At 42.1% G+C, this 16,693-nt stretch overlaps 1 protein-coding gene across 14 annotated transcripts in view; it reads left to right on the top strand.

Annotated features, from left to right (window-relative positions):
- The window catches only part of tenm3 (teneurin transmembrane protein 3), a 685,400-nt gene that overhangs the window by 590,760 nt on the left and 77,947 nt on the right, over window positions 1-16,693 (top strand). For all 14 annotated transcript variants that reach the window (XM_056271755.1, XM_056271754.1, XM_056271758.1 and 11 more), the window contains 2 exons: window positions 322-444; window positions 15,528-15,733. In XM_056271755.1, the coding sequence (XP_056127730.1) occupies window positions 322-444; window positions 15,528-15,733 (329 nt within the window). The remainder of the gene's footprint in view (window positions 1-321; window positions 445-15,527; window positions 15,734-16,693) is intronic.

Here is a 16,693-nt window from a genome sequence, read left to right on the forward strand (position 1 = left end):
TTGGGCCAGTATGTAACCATCTAGAAACCCCTTAGAAAACCATATCAACATACCCTAGTAACCCTATAGCAATTGACCCTGGCAACCATCCACAACAATTTAATTGGCAAGAATTGCATGGGAAAATTTAGTTTTATACCGATTATATTACAGTGTTTTTACCCTTTCAACAATCCATTGCATCCTGTTCCTTTATCCTTGAGTGATAATTTCTCTCTTCTGTCTCTCTCTCTCTCTCTCTCTCTCTCTCTCTCTCTCTCTCTCTCTCTCTCTCTCTCTCTCTCTCTCTCTCTCTCTCTCTCTCTCTCTCTCTCTCCACAGCCATGCATCTTTTTGGATTGAATTGGCAGCTGCAGGAGACTGAGGGCTATGCATTTGAGAATGGCCAGGTCAAATCTGATGCCACGGCAACCAACACAGTTACTGCCCTGTCTACCGAGAACAGTAAGGGTCAATCACACACGTACCCACTCACGCATAGATGCATAATATAGCACAGGCACAATCTGTTCAAGCCCCTTCTCTAGCACAAAACACATTTGCATTTAGTAAACAGACTGGAGAACACACTCAGTAATAGGCTAGAGAAAATTACCAAACAGACTCACTCCTACACAACTACACCTCTAGGACCCTCCGCCATGAAGACCCACACTCCCTTAAATAAACATAACTCAAGCTAAACAAACACCCCCACACACTTCCACCAAACTCCCCCCATCCAAAAAAAAAAAGCCACAAACACTCCCACACAAATGGAAATCACACACTCCAAAACCATTTTCTTTGCACCATGCCATCATTACTGGCACTTGGATGTGCGTTTTAGTGATCTGGGATAAGTATAAACCTCTCTGTGTGTGTGAGAGCAACAGGCTTACATTCCTAAGCATCTAGACACTAGTCTTACAGTATCAGGGCGGCTGCTTTGATGTGTCGACTGTCACGGCGGATGCAGACACGTCCGGGAACAGTCTGGAAATCAGGATGAGGAGCCAAAAAACATATTTAGTTGACAATATTAAGTTCAAAGAAGACAGTGTTTTAATGGGAGGATATGAGAGGGGTCTGTGTGTGCAGAATGCACAATAAATGGGTTCTTGAGATTGTCTGAGCCTTTCAGACCATGAATTCAAGTAGTGAGGATTGTGAGATACCCTGGCATTTTACCCAGAATCTCTCTTTCTCTCTTTCTTTCTGTGTGCTCTCGAAAGTAGGATTTACTCTGTCACTAATATTAGCTTCCACACAAACCTACTGAAAAGTGAAATTCAGTGCTCAGAAACACACTGGCTGTCAGTCTTGTTTTACAGTGCTAAGTACAGATACATTCATGCTTAGTTTGGTTATAAATGTAACTACCAACTGAATTAAACGTTCAGCATTGAAACCTGGATTTTAGGGGTGAGTTCAGGAAACCTGTGCTGTTAAAGTAATCCCATTGAACTAGTATCACTGTAAAAGTGAATTTCTTACACAGTAATTTTGTCTCGGTTTCCAGTAAAAATATCAAAAGATTCTTAAAAACGCAATGAAATGGAGGGAGTGACAGATATTTTCTTCCATATGTGACGTATGTCCAAGTAAAACAGATTATCATAAAAGAAAAAATGGATACATCACCAGAGAGAAGTCTGACATTTTGATTCAAAATGACGAGATCAAAGAAAGAAAGATACATGGATAAGTCACTATTTCATTTCATTTTATTAGAGGATAACCCCTTGAGATGGAACATCTCATTTTCGAGGGGGTCCTCAAGATAACACCAAACACTTACACATTCGCACATACTAAAGCTCTTCCTCACAACCAACCACCCCAACCTGTCCCACCTCTGTCCACAGCATTTTCACATAAACAATATAGTATGACATTAAGATATTACAGGAGAGAACCATATTTGACGAAACCACAAAAACAAACAAATATAACAATACATTCACAATACAATCATTCACAATACAAGTCATTCACAATACAATCTATAACATGCATTTAGAAAATAGATGAGGTGGCTTTTTGTTTCATGCTTACTTTAAACCACTTTCAATCAAGATATATGTACTTAAGAAGCAAGATATGATGTTAACTTTTGTTTTCTGATAAATTTATCAAAATTAAGTGAGTTTATGCTTAAAACAAGAACAAATATCTGATTAACTTCTTATCTTACATCATATTGATTCTCAAGTGTTTCATGTCGTACAGTGCAGTGTGTCTCATGGGGGGTCTTTTCATGTAGGGTTCTGTTGTTTTACAGAAACATATATGTTTCATCTGATGGTTTGCGATCCAGTCACTCTCTTTTCTCCAGATCTGTTCCTATCAGTTTTGTGGTCTAGTCTGTGTTCTACAATTGTCAATTGTTAATTAGGATTTCACAGATGAACTCACACCTCGACTTGTTTATTAAATAACACTGTGTCAATTGTGATAAGACACGGTGTTATGGAAGTCAACATCTTTTATATGTACTGTCACCATGGTTAACGGCATGAGAATAGATAGGGGTTGACTTCCGTTATACATTCATAAAGATAGTATTCAGTTCCCTCCTGTAAGCTGTAGAGTTTCCTGAACACCTGTTGTGATAAAATGGTGTGTGTAAATATCTGTCCCAAATATTGGCTGTGTGAATGTAGCCACTGATAGTACATGCATCACGCAAAGGAAAGTGCTTTCCTACCAAATACATTCACTAATACATGCCTGCCAGAGTCTTAGTCTGTCCGCACTAAAATTCACAAGGCAAGTCACTTCTTTGTCAGTGACTAAACTTCACATTGATTCTCTTTGTAGCATGAAAATAACCTGTTATTTAAATTATGTACAGAAAGAGATCAAAGAACTATTCCTTTATAATCTCTGGAGCTGTCAATCACACACTGCGAGTTTATCAGTGACTGAGTTCTGGACTCTCGCCAAAACTCCCGTTATAATCAATAACGCTGTCTACACTGCACAATGAATCCCTTATTTACATTGTGTCTGCACCGTTAGTTATGCTGAAAACATTCGTGAGAGTGCAGAAAGCGAGTTGCAATGACGACATCACTGTATTCATGCGCTCAATGTCTGTCATCGGCTACATGCTCATCGCTGCAACCTTTCGTGTGACGGGAGTAGATCTAAATATAATGCAATAATCAACACTTTAAGGTTAGCTAATCTCGACAGCTGTACTAGTGCAAACATAGTAAAAGTTTTCAAAAGAGTTCCACATGTAATGCTTATTTCATATGCAAAGATGTTAGCCAATCATAGCAGTGGGCGTTTATATTGAAGTCTCACAACAGACACGCCCCTTCCAAAAGCGTTCAAATCACAGAGATAAAATAAGGGTCCAAAATGGCCTTTTATTTCTAAATTATGACATTTTTTATTGTAAAAATTATAAACATTATAAAATAAATAATTTTTTAAAATGCAGTTCATGACCCCTTTAAAATGCAAGAGATACCTTTTAGTTTGTTTGCACATCGTGCTTATGATTGGAAGCATATGCTAAATAACACATACAATAAGAAATAAATAACCTCACAGAAATGGGAGCTATCGTTCCCTTTCAAGGGAACTTCGAGCTGCGTTTGAGACGCGGTGGGAACGCTCTGCGTGATTGCGTCATGAAGCACGTGTAAAATCAGTCCAATGGAAGCCCGATACGTCATAGGTGACGTCATAGACCAGGAAACTATAAAGCACCCTTGAAAACAGACCGCGACAGCTTCTGTTGTCTTCAGTAAGCGCTCTCTGTTACTCTGTCCTTGTCTATTTATTGTTGTCTGTCCGATCATTCATATATATATATCATTATGGCGAGCAAGCAAGATTACAAACGTTGTGTTGTCCCTTGCCCTCGTTTCATTACGGGTGGGGACACACATCAGATGTGTGTTGCTTGTTTGGGAGTGGAGCATGCTCAGTCGGTCCTCGAGGGGGCTGACTGCGAGCATTGCATGAGTTTGTCCATGAAAACTCTCCGCTCTCGCCGGGCATTCTTTGAGGAGGATGGTTCGGTTCGTGTTCCCCGAGGTGCGGGTCCCGCGGCTGCCGAGGCACTGCGGCGGCGTTCATCTTGGGGTTCACATATGGATTTAGTAGCGGGGTTTGAGACGGGCCCCGCCCTTTCTCAGCCCTTACCTGCTGGATCCGGTGTCCCAGCCCAGGAAGGAGCCCGCTCTGCGGTTTCTCCTCCCCAGGCTGAGACACCACTGTTGCGGCTATCCAGTTCTGAGGAACTGGATGTCGTTGATATGGGGGAATTTGAGTTTTCGCCAGCTCATACCCCTGCTGATGAGGAGCTTATGGAGGTTTTATCTCGTGCTGTTACTAAATTAAATATTGAGTGGCCAGCTGATGATATTGATGTTGAATCAAGAAAGAGTCTTCTAGATGAACGTTATTTACCATCTAGATCACGACCTCCTCGTCGGGAACTCCCGTTTTTTCCTGATCTTCACACTGAGGTGTCCAGATCGTGGAATAAACCGGCGTCTTTCAGAGTTCATAATCCTCAAACTAGTAATTATAGTAAAGTTAGAGGTATGGATAATTATGGTTATTTGACGATGCCTCGTGCGGAAGAGACGCTTGCGAGCTATCTCTCCCCCGAGTCAGCGTCATCACTGAAAGCCCCGACGTTACCCACCAGACCATTAAAAAATACATCAATGCTGGTGGGTAAAGCGTATTCGGCAGCAGGTCAGGCTGCAGCATGTTTACATACGATGTCGATTTTACAAGCTTATCAGGCTGACCTGCTGAGGGACATGGATGATTGTGAGGAAGTTAGTGCTGAGACTGTTCGTGAATTACGTCGCACAACCGATCTATCTCTCCGGGCCACCAAGGAGACGGCTAAATCAGTTGGCCGTTCTATGGCAGCCCTGGTGGCCACGGAGCGTCATTTATGGTTGAATCTTTCTGAAATCAAGGATAAAGATAGATCTGTTCTTCTGGACGCACCGCTTTCTCCTACAAGTCTGTTCGGCGATGCTATAAATTGTGTTGTCGATAGGTTTCAAGAAAATAAAAAACAAGCGGCTGCGTTTCAGAGGTTTCTTCCTCGCTGGTCCAGTGTCCCCGAGGCTGCGCGTAATATAAAGATAGAGCAGCCTCGTCCGTCTACGAGCTCCGCACACAGATTCCAGCAGAAACAGAGCGTCGCTGCTCGGGCTCCTCCACAATCTGGGGTTCCCGAGTGGCGTTCGCAGTCCAGGCCTGGTGGGGGTAGACAGGATCTGAGGACTGTCATCTCCAAGAGAGCCTGGACTAAGAAGAAGTCCTGACGCCGAGTGTGCCAGGCTTCTGAGGGTGGTCCCCTCCAAGGAGGAACGATTCCGAGGAACCGTTTCTCTTTGGCGCCCTCCGGGGGGCGATTCTCCGAGGAGAGTCGCAGCGTTGCCACGTCGGTTGTTCCCTGCCGGTTCGCCGTTTCAGGGCACCGAGGTGTCAGCGTCCCCGTACAATCCTCTGAGGAGGGTTGTAGAACGGTCAGTTCGGTTGTTCCCTGCCGGTTCGCCGCTTCAGGGCGCCGAAATGATTGTTCAATCAAATCCAGAGGCCAGTCTCGAGGGACTGGTTCCCTTATCAGAATTTCTGGCAGCGTGGAAACTTCTGCCAAATATTTCTTTATGGGTCCTGCACATAATAGAAAAGGGTTACAGAATTCAGTTCGGTTCTCGTCCGCCCAGATTTCAAGGGGTCCTTCCCACAGTGGTGGACCCGCAGCAGGCTCTGGTTATGGAGCAGGAAGTTCTGACACTTCTTCAAAAAGGAGCGATAGAGAGGGTGCCTCCTCCCAGCAGAGAGTCAGGGTTTTACAGCCGTTACTTCATTGTTCCGAAAAAGGATGGAGGGTTGCGTCCTATTCTAGATCTGCGCCAGTTAAACAGCAGAGTTCAGAAACTCAAGTTCAGGATGCTCACACTCAAGCAAATTGTTTCACAGATTCAGTCCGAGGACTGGTTTGTCACAATAGACCTGAAAGACGCTTATTTCCATGTATCTATCCATCCTCATCACAGGAAGTTCCTGAGGTTCGCTTTCGGGGGCGAAGCTTACCAGTATCGGGTTCTGCCGTTTGGCCTAGGTTTATCACCCCGCACCTTTACAAAATGCGTGGATGCAGCTCTGGCTCCCTTGAGACTCCAGGGCATTCGCGTATTAAATTATATCGACGATTGGTTGATTTTAGCTCAGTCAGAGCAGTTGGCGGTTCGGCATCGAGATGTCGTTCTGTCTCACATAAAGGAGTTGGGGTTGCGGCTCAACACCAAATAGAGTGTTCTCCTCCCTACTCAGAGGACCACTTTTTTAGGTGTAATTTGGGATTCGACCACAATGCAGGCACGTCTATCTCCTGCTCGGATCACTGCGATTCTCACAGCCGTAAAAAAATGTAAAACTAGGCCAGTCACTCACTGTGAAACAGTTTCAGAGACTGTTGGGGCTCATGGCAGCAGCGTCCAACGTGATTACTTTTGGCCTGCTGTACATGAGACCCCTGCAGTGGTGGCTCAGAACCAAGGGGTTTTCTCCGAGGGGAAATCCGTTCCGCAAGATCAAGGTCACGCGGCTATGCCTTCGTGCTTTGGTCATGTGGAAGAAACCTTGGTTCCTCGCCCAGGGCCCAGTGCTGGGAGCTTCTTGTCGACGCGTCACGCTTTCGACGGATGCTTCCCTCACAGGATGGGGGGCGGTCATGAGTGGCCGCTCGGCGCAAGGTCTTTGGCAGGACCATCATCTGTCATGGCACATAAATCGTTTGGAGATGATGGCGGTATTTCGAGCTCTCAAATATTTCCTGCCAGACCTGAGAGGCCATCATGTGTTGGTTCGTACGGACAACACGTCAGTGGTTTCATATATCAACCATCAGGGGGGTCTGAGGTCACGTCACCTTTGCAAGCAGGCCCATCAGATCCTCCTATGGGCCCAGGGGAAGTTGCTATCTCTCAGAGCAGTTTACATTCCGGGGCGTCAGAATGTGGGAGCAGATATACTGTCAAGGCAGGGGCTGAGGCCCGGGGAGTGGAGACTTCACCCCGAGGTGGTGGAGCTCCTGTGGGAGAAATTTGGTCGTGCTCAGATAGACCTTTTCGTATCCTCAGATACAACCCATTGTCCCATGTGGTTCTCTCTCACGCACCCAGCTCCTCTCGGACTGGATGCGATGGTGCAGGTGTGGCCGAGGCTGCACCTGTATGCATTTCCCCCGATATCATTGCTCCCGGGGGTTCTGGAGAGGGTTCGCCGGGAAGGGGCCCGTCTGCTACTAATAGCCCCTTACTGGCCGACTCGAGTTTGGTTCTCGGACTTGGTGTCTCTTCTGAACGGCTCTCCCATGGAGATTCCAATCAGGAGGGACCTGCTGTCCCAGGTAGAGGGCACGATTTTTCACCCTCGGCCGGAGTTGTGGAAACTGTGGGCCTGGCCTCTGAGGGGGCCAGGCTCATAGAATCCGGTCTCTCGACTGAGGTCGTTGAGACCATTCTCCATTCCAGAGCCCCTTCCACGAGAAGACTTTATGCGCTGAAATGGAAATTATTCTCCACCTGGTGTGGTGAGCGTCAGTTAGATCCTGTTAACTGCCCTGTTGGTTCAGTTCTCGATTTTCTGCAAGACCGTTTCTCTGCTGGATTATCTCCTTCCACCTTAAAAGTGTATGTGGCGGCTATATCGGCCTATCATACCCCTCTGGGGGGTACTTCTATTGGGAGAGATCCTCTGATTATTCGTTTTCTCCGTGGTACATTGAGGTTGAGACCTGCACTGCACTCTAGAGCACCGGCTTGGGATTTAGCCATTGTACTTGAGGGTCTGGCTCTGGCTCCCTTCGAGCCTATTGAAGAGGTTTCAGAAAAATTCCTCACTTTGAAAGCTTTGTTTCTCCTTGCTATTTCTTCTATCAAGAGAATTGGAGATTTGCATGCCCTGTCGGTTGCTCCTTCATGCCTGGAATTTGCACCTGGTATGGTGAAAGCATTTCTATACCCTAAACCGGGCTATATACCTAAGGTCCCAGTGAATGTTGGGGGTCCAATAGTGTTGCAGGCCTTTTATCCTCCACCTTTTAATACCCCAGATCAGGAACAATTGAACCTGTTATGTCCAGTTCGGGCATTAGATGCCTACGTTCACAGAGCTGCCCTGTGGCGTAAGTCAGAGCAATTATTTGTATGTTTTGGGTCACCCAGAAGAGGGTGCCCTGCATCGAAACAGGTTATGAGCAAATGGATAGTCGAGGCTATTTCATTGGCTTATGAAGCGGCCGGTCAGCCTTCACCTATGGCTGTACGGGCCCATTCTACTAGGAGTATGGCGGCCTCTACGGCCTTAGTTTCGGGTGTTTCCCTTCTTGACATTTGTAATGCGGCAGGCTGGTCCTCTCCGCATACATTTGTCAGGTTTTATGACCTTGACCTCTCCACTCCTGGGGCGAGGTTGCTTGCTTCTTAGTGTGCGCCAAGGACTTCACACAGAACGGGCATTTGTCACTATGGCGTAGTGGGTATGGGGTTCCCACCGCGTCTCAAACGCAGCTCGAAGTTCCCTTGAAAGGGAACGTCTCAGGTTACGTATGTAACCCTGGTTCCCTGAGAGGGAACGAGACGCTGCGTTTGCCTGCCATACTTCCTGCATACCCTGATCGACTTACTTCAGACTTTTCAGAAGCTGTCGCGGTCTGTTTTCAAGGGTGCTTTATAGTTTCCTGGTCTATGACGTCACCTATGACGTATCGGGCTTCCATTGGACTGATTTTACACGTGCTTCATGACGCAATCACGCAGAGCGTTCCCACCGCGTCTCAAACGCAGCGTCTCGTTCCCTCTCAGGGAACCAGGGTTACATACGTAACCTGAGACGTTTTCTCCCACCCACAGACAGGTGTATTCCCACAAGGTCTCCCTCACTTAAGTACTAATTCAAGCACTCACACGCTCGCAGAGGGACACACACTCATGCTGTGAAGACGGACGGCCATATGTTTGAAGGCCATTATGATGATGCTCCCTACAGTAATGTGTTTGTTCTTGAGGTGATGGAAGTGTCCACACTGGCAGTGATGTAGTATTAGATCAGGACATTTCTGCATCAGTTATAGGACATTTTCATTCTCTATAGTGTCTATTTGCCATCAGCAGAGTTAAGAAATTGGATGTCCTTTAAGCAATTGCTCATAAATTGCAGGTAAATTGATTGTGATGTTGTTATATAGGCGTCAGTGGCTGTTTAGTTGCACAGCAAAGGAGAAGTCATTCATCTCCCCTTAAGCAGCAGTGACACAATCAGGTTAAGATTATTTGAGCAGAATTTGCATTCAGTATAGTCGGTCTTTTGTTTCCTAGCTCGAGCCCTCACCTCCCTTTTTCTCCATCTCACTGAAAGAAATAAAAATTTGAATGCCATTGGGTGCAGAGGAATGTTAATGTGTTAACAGGGCAGAAGCTTCCAGCGGTGGGTCTTTGGTCTGCTGTGAGGACCAAACAAGATGAGGGGGGGTCCTGTTGAAGAGCAACTAGTTAATGAAGCCATCAGCAATGTGTACAATCACACAGCTTACTCTCAATCAATACAGACAGCAGCTAACACCCCCACCTCCTTCGTTTAACCTTGATCTGTGTGTGTGTGTGTGTGTGTGTGTGTGTGTGTGTGTGTGTGTGTGTGTGTGTGTGTGTGTGTGTGTGTGTGTGCCCACCAACACCACCACTGCCGCTGTCTGGGAAGGACATGTCACACACACACAGGCAGCAGGGCAAAAACTGCAGTCTTGCGATTTCCGTCAACATACTGTATATACGTACATGCATATTTGAGCACATAACCTTGCACCTGTATCCTTGTTGTTTCTTCACATTTGCATCTATTCTTCTTCAAGACCTTATGAAATAAGCATTAGATAGAGTTTTGGCTTTAGTCCATGTTGTGAAGTCACCTACACTTACAGAAGTTGACAAAATAACAAATATACACACTTTATTTATAGTATACAGTAACGTTAAAAAGTTTAGGTTAATACAGTAAAACAGTAATATTGTGAAATAGTTTTTCAATTTAAAAATAACTGCTTTCTATTTTAATATATTTGAAAATGTTATTTATTTATGTGATCTGCATTTATGGTCACACGATCCTTCAGAAATCATTCTAATATGCTTGGTGCCCAATTAACCTTTTTTTTTATTTGCTATTTTCAATGTTGAAAACAGTTTTACTGCTTAATATTTTTGTGGAATCCGTGATACATTTTTTTTTTTTAGGACATTTTGAGTAATGTTCAAAAGAACAGTTTTATATAACATTATAAATGTCTTTACTGTAAATTGTTTTCAATATATCTTTACAGAATAAAAGTATAAACGTAACTTTTGAACGGTAGTGTATTCTCTTTGAAAACTGACCAAAATATTGATAACATCCTAACACAGATTTAGTCCAGTCGGAACAAAAATGAGAATGTCCCGTAAACGTTGCTCATCAAGCCATGTCATGGTGTCTTTAATGTAAGCTAATTAAGCAATGTGACACAAGAAAGACAGCACAATTACGAACGTAATATGGCTTTTCCTCTAAAAATAAGAAATCACTTCTTATCCAATCAAATGAACCAGAACTAACTGCTGTATAATTATAATAAACAGAGTAATTATGACATCTGTCTGTAAATGTCTTATAGAATTTTCTTTTATTAAGACATTATATAGTTCTTTAATGAACCATTTATCCTCACAAGAATGTCCCCGCAAGCTTTTTTTGTCAAATTTTACTGTTTTTCTGGTGAGATTTTCAGACATTTCATGCCCACAAGGATTGAAAACCTGCCCACACATACAGACACATGAATAGTCCCAGCAAATCCACACAGATGCATATTCTTACTGACACACTGAGCATACATCACACGCAGCAAAGTTTGACTTACATACCTGCTGTAGACCCTTTGAAATATGTACACACACTCACTCATTTGTCTGTCTCTTCTTCTCAGTGAAGAAAGAGTGAGTAATAACCGACTGCTGTTGTCATCTGCAGTTCACCTTTCTTTGAGAGACAGCTGACCTAAAAGCACTCACTTCATAAAAGAGCTTCAAGTGCGCTGTGTACCTCAAGTGTGTGTGTGTGTGTGTGTGTGTTCCAAAGCAGGGACAATAGCCTCAGTGCAGTCTATCTCCTAAATGACAGGATGTGCTTTAGATTATCTGCCTCACTTCAGAGGTACGTGTGTTCGTATTCAACTAGGGCTGTAGGGAATGACATTAGCATATGGGCACTTGCTGTTTTTTTAGAGATTGATTTCCATAAACACTGAGAAATTAAAGTAGACCAGCCGGTTTAATTTTCAGAAAATAATTCACTGTTCCTTGCACTCTCTCTGTATTCAAACACACACCCTTCAGAGACTCCACTATCCTCACGCAGATGTATGAAAGCTGTAGTCTTGCTCATAAAACTGAATTTTATCCCACTTTTTATCCCTCGTGCTTAGAAGTGGAACCTAACGTTCCATTTAGCATTGTTTCATGGGGCCTTATTTATGTGCTGCACCATTCTGAAACAAATCATCTGAGCGACTCTGTATTCAGTCCCACTGCAGCAACTAAGAGAGCCTAGCATGACACGCTCTTAATGAATATACCACCACTTCCCCTAATGCACACCCAGACACACTTCCAAAGGCTTCAGTGAATTAAAAACTGCTCAAGTGACTTTTCTGAAAGTCATAAAGAGGCGCTAAATCTGCAACTGAATGCGTTTGGAACGAGGGAAGACACTTGGCAAAATCGCACATGGTGATGTTAATGTCTCAGGGCCCAACAGAAATGGTGAGAAAAAATGGGGTGATGACAATGAAAACATATGGATGGAGTGTTGAGAAGGGAGTGAATAATAGCTATAAAGTGACAGAGGCAGAAACAAATGAATGACAGAATTGGTGTAGGGCAGAGAGAAGGGTGAGAAGTGATCAGTCCCATTAAAGTGTCTTGATTTTCATGGGTTTAGCCTCCTGCTGTTGAAACCTTCTCAATAGGATATACATCAAGGTCAGAAATGTACTGACTTTCGGCAAAAAAAAATTAAAATGCCCCCCAAATTCAAGATTTTCCCGAATAATAGCACATTCAATACATAAGAAGTTAAATCAGCATTTCTTTTAACAAATCGGGTGAGTCAATTATTCACTGACCCTTTCATAAAGACTTGAATGAATCAGCCATTTTGAACAAATCTTGTTGAATGAATGAATCATTGACACTCATTAAGACAGTAACTTGCTGCAACCTACTTGCGATTTTAGTTTGATAAAGTATCATTTCAAGTTTTTAAATAATTTTATATTTCTACATTCCAAATTTTATATTTAAAACATTAATCTCATAACATTAATTATGCAGTTGTAATTGTATTGGAAATGCATTTATGCCACCTCTGAGCTGCAATAAAGGGTCTTTGTATATATATATATATCTAAAAGCCACTTTAGGTGCAGCTTCTGTGTCACCTCTGCAATGCAAAGATCGATTTTGTTGGTACTTATTTCATTTGATTGGTGACATACCTATAATTTACTACTATTCTAATTGAATGTATTAATTAAATGTAATAATTTCAGGAAAGAAATATTCATATAAAGGTACAAAATGCCCCTGGAAATCAATTTAAGAGGACGCATATCTCCTCTTAATGGAGAAGTTAAATTATGTCACTGATGTGCATTTTAGTAAGTTTGTCTAAGGGAGTACTTGACTGCACTTGAAATAAATTGAGTACTTGGTTGCATTTTTAATAAGACAAGTCAAGTTAAAAATAGCTATTTCAAAGACCCTGTCTCAAGACCCTGCGTTCCGTTCCATTCGGCTGCGCTCGGTCTGTCCATTTGAAAGGAAGAGAGCGTCCTGTGTATGTGTCCCTCTCCAGAATCTCGACTCTGTTGCTGCCGTGGACTGAAACTTACCAAGTGTGTGTGCAGTGTTGGAGCAAATTGCAATCTAATGAGTCGTACAGCAAGACACCGGCGAAAGTCACACAATACCCAATGAAAAAATTAAAAATGGGGCCCACTTTTTGACATTGACAAAGTTTGTGTATGGTTGCATGACCATGACTGAGTATTTGAGCAAATGAGCAAATGCTGTCACAAACATCTTGTCATCTGTCACTGCAGCCTCAAAACCACAATTCTCCTTTCTTTTAATTTGTTCAGGATGAAAGAACTATAGCTTAAATATTGAACACCAAAAAAAAACGTTTCTTTTTATAATTTCACATAGATATTTTCTATACTCCTACAGTTCATAATGAACAGCAGCTCTCCAGCTTTAAAAATGGCCAAAAAATACATATAGTGTGATGTATTCTGAAGTCAAAAACTGTGTACAAGGAACAGACCAAAATTGAATAAACTAAACATCCTATAAGATCATATAGAACGTAATTTTTTTGAAATTCATTAAATAACATTGTACTTTTGAAACAACACGTACTTTGTTGTAGTTGTTGAACTGTTAGGGGCGGTGTACGTGCAGGGCCAGCAAATGAAACAAACATTTGTTTGCTTTTTACAGAGCCAGAGACAAGTGTCATTTCTAAGGACATCCATTTCAGTGATATCTGTCAGATAGCAATGATATTTTATGCATGGTGTACAAAAAAAATACGCTTACAGCAGCTTTTAATGTTATTTAGTGTCTTACAGAAACATGCACACAGATTTAAACCGTAAAGATCAAGACAGTTTGGCAAATCGCATAGCTGAGATGAAGAGAGAAGCTAAAGAAAGAGAAACAGAAACAGAAAAAGAAGTAGAAGGCTTTAGGGAGTCTTTGCATCAAGCCAAGCCAAAACAAACCTTCTACTTCTCTGTGATTCTCATGGGCAAATGCCAATTCAATATCCATGTCCAAAAAACACCCCAAGCATCCCTGGCACACACGGAAAGCAAATCCCTTTTCCACTGGCATTATTTAAGTGCACCATCCCCTTCTTTTTATCCTGTGGACAATACTGTTGATCAGAGCTTCACAGATGGCTTCTCTCTCTTTGCTCTGTAGAGCATTTAGGGCCACAGGCGAACTCACATTAAAACTAACAGTCAGCAAGTCCTCTCTAATTACTCTTTCATTCACTCCAATATGCTCTTTATGTAGCCGGCTGACTGCATTAGCAACACGCGTGCGGTTAATGCACACGTGCTACGAAATTACGCAATAATAATTAATTCAATATTAATGGCAGCTGCTCTCCATTAGCTAGCATATGAGCATTGCCTATTCTATCTACTTCTCCCATTACTGATCCATTCCACACTGTTGCCTTTGTAACATGTTGTGAGGGGTTGGAATATGCCGAAGCTTGTGTTTTGCTGAGTTCGTTGTGCGCTTGTGTGTGTAATGTCTAGACATTAGCTTTCCCGCTTGTTAAAGGAAGCGCTACAAAGTCAAATTGCTTCACTTAGACTCTGCCTGTAATATTACTGCAGTTTAGCTACTCTTGTAAAACAGCAGCTCAACAATTACCATTGTGGTTGAGCTTTATGAACTAAACTAGATTAGATGTTTTAAGTTTATTCTGAAATCTCTTCAAGGTCCCTTTAACATTAGGAAATAAACTTGCCTGCTGGCCAGGGGTGCGTTTCTCATACAACTCACTGCTTACAACTACCAAAGTATGATTCATCATTGGAGATATTAACTAGCAAGTGACAAGTGTTTCCTGAAACCGTAGTACTGTAAACATCAAATCGTTGAAAAATGTTGCTAACGACGGAACTTACAACCATAGTTGTCTAACAATGCTTTTGGGAAACGCACCCTAGAGCCAGAGAGAGAAAAATAACTGTTTGAAGGAGTATAATGGTGCATAACAGTGTTTTCCTTTACTGTTGGCTGGATAATTCACTACAATGGTTATCTTGGGAGTGAGGGTCAGAAACAGTTGGTTTGAAGATGCTAATTAACTGCTGTATGAAGTAATTTAACCATTTCTGATATCAGATTATTTTGTATACCGCATGTATGTTTGATCACACGTGATGCTACAGCAAGAAGCCCAATAGCATTGGCACACAATCTTATAAGCTGCTAATGGAGGAACTTGTAGAATGTTTCATTAGATAGAGCTAGAAATTCACTCATATACACCTGCATTGAAGGTTCCCTTAGAACACATAGATTTTTGCTTAATATTTTTATAGACCACTCACTTGAATGTGATGTGAACAAGTTGCTGTATTGTTGGTTGTAGTTCCTACTGCTGGTTGCTCTAATGTTCTTTGTTTCCTGCCCTAGAAGTCATAGCGCTTACAGTATCATAAATTGAATATAAACAAGACATTCAAGATGAACTATTATCAATTTATGAATCAAACTTCCATGCGATGCCAAAAATTGTATGGTTCAACATGGTTTTCCACACAGTCATTTTCTAATTATATCCTTGTATATGTGCAGAGGCAGATCATGTAGAACAGGGAAAATGCTCACAGTTACGGTTAGCTTGTTTTCCATCTTGTTTCCTCTCTCTAGGAGTTTACTTTCAAGAGAATAACACCATAGACACAGGCGAGGTGGATGTGGGCCGTAGAGCGGTGCAGGACGTCCCTCCAGGAACTTTTTGGCGTTCTCAGCTCTTCATTGACCAGCCACAGTCCCTAAAGTTCAACATCTCCGTTCAGAGAGGGGCCCTGGTGGGGGTCTATGGCCGGAAAGGCCTGCCTCCCACACACACTCAGGTATCAGACTTTTGTTGTTGTTGTTCTTAAGATGAATGTTCCACTAGAACTGAGAAATGTATATATTGGTTTAAATGAGGGGTATTAAACCATTATAGAACGAGGGATTTCTCCATAACACTTTATTCATAATGTTCATTGAGAACATTAGCATTTTACATGGTAACACTTTACAATAAGGTTCATTAGTTAACTACATTAGTTAACATTAACTAAGAATGAACAATACTTCTTCAGCATTTGTTAATCTTTGTTAATGTTAATTTCAACATTTACTAATACTTTATTAAAATCTTGTTAACATTAGTTAATGCACTGTGAACTAACATGAACAAACAATGAACAGCTGGATTTGTATCAACTAACGTTAAGAAAGATGAACAAAAACAGTAACAAATGTATTGCTTATGGTTAGTTCATGTTAGTTAATACATTAACTAATGTTTAATAAATGAACCTTATTGTAAAGTGTTACCTTTTACATTATTAAATGCTTACCAGGTCATTCAGATAGTTAATACTACATTGCATTAGTTAGAAATGTCATGCAACATTTTCAAGACATGTCTGCCTTATATATCTTCTTCACTGACCTCCTGCAGTATTTTCACTGAACCCCTGAGTTTAGATGATCTCTGTGGGTGCCTAATGACATTTGAAAATGGCGCCATTGCATCTTTTTCAATGCCAATAATTCTGAATCAAGAGAAATTGAGCAATCTTTTGTAGGATGCTGTTTTTTCCCATTGGTAATCTTGGAATTTTTTGTTTCATAGTTACAGTCATATTTCTCAGGTTAAGAAATACCACGCCACCCGCTATTCCAATTACCGTCATCGTATTAGATGAGGCTCACAGACCTGCTACAAATGGCAGACAGCAAACTTTACTAAAAGGACTGCCACTTTTGTCAAACTTTCAAACCTGACCTTCAAAGCTACACAGTAGAGCTTGACAATT

Source organism: Rhinichthys klamathensis, unplaced genomic scaffold (assembly GCF_029890125.1).
Source record: "Rhinichthys klamathensis goyatoka isolate OS25496 unplaced genomic scaffold, OSU_Roscu_1.1 h1tg000325l_1, whole genome shotgun sequence".
In the NCBI taxonomy this organism is placed as follows: Eukaryota; Metazoa; Chordata; class Actinopteri; order Cypriniformes; family Leuciscidae; genus Rhinichthys; species Rhinichthys klamathensis.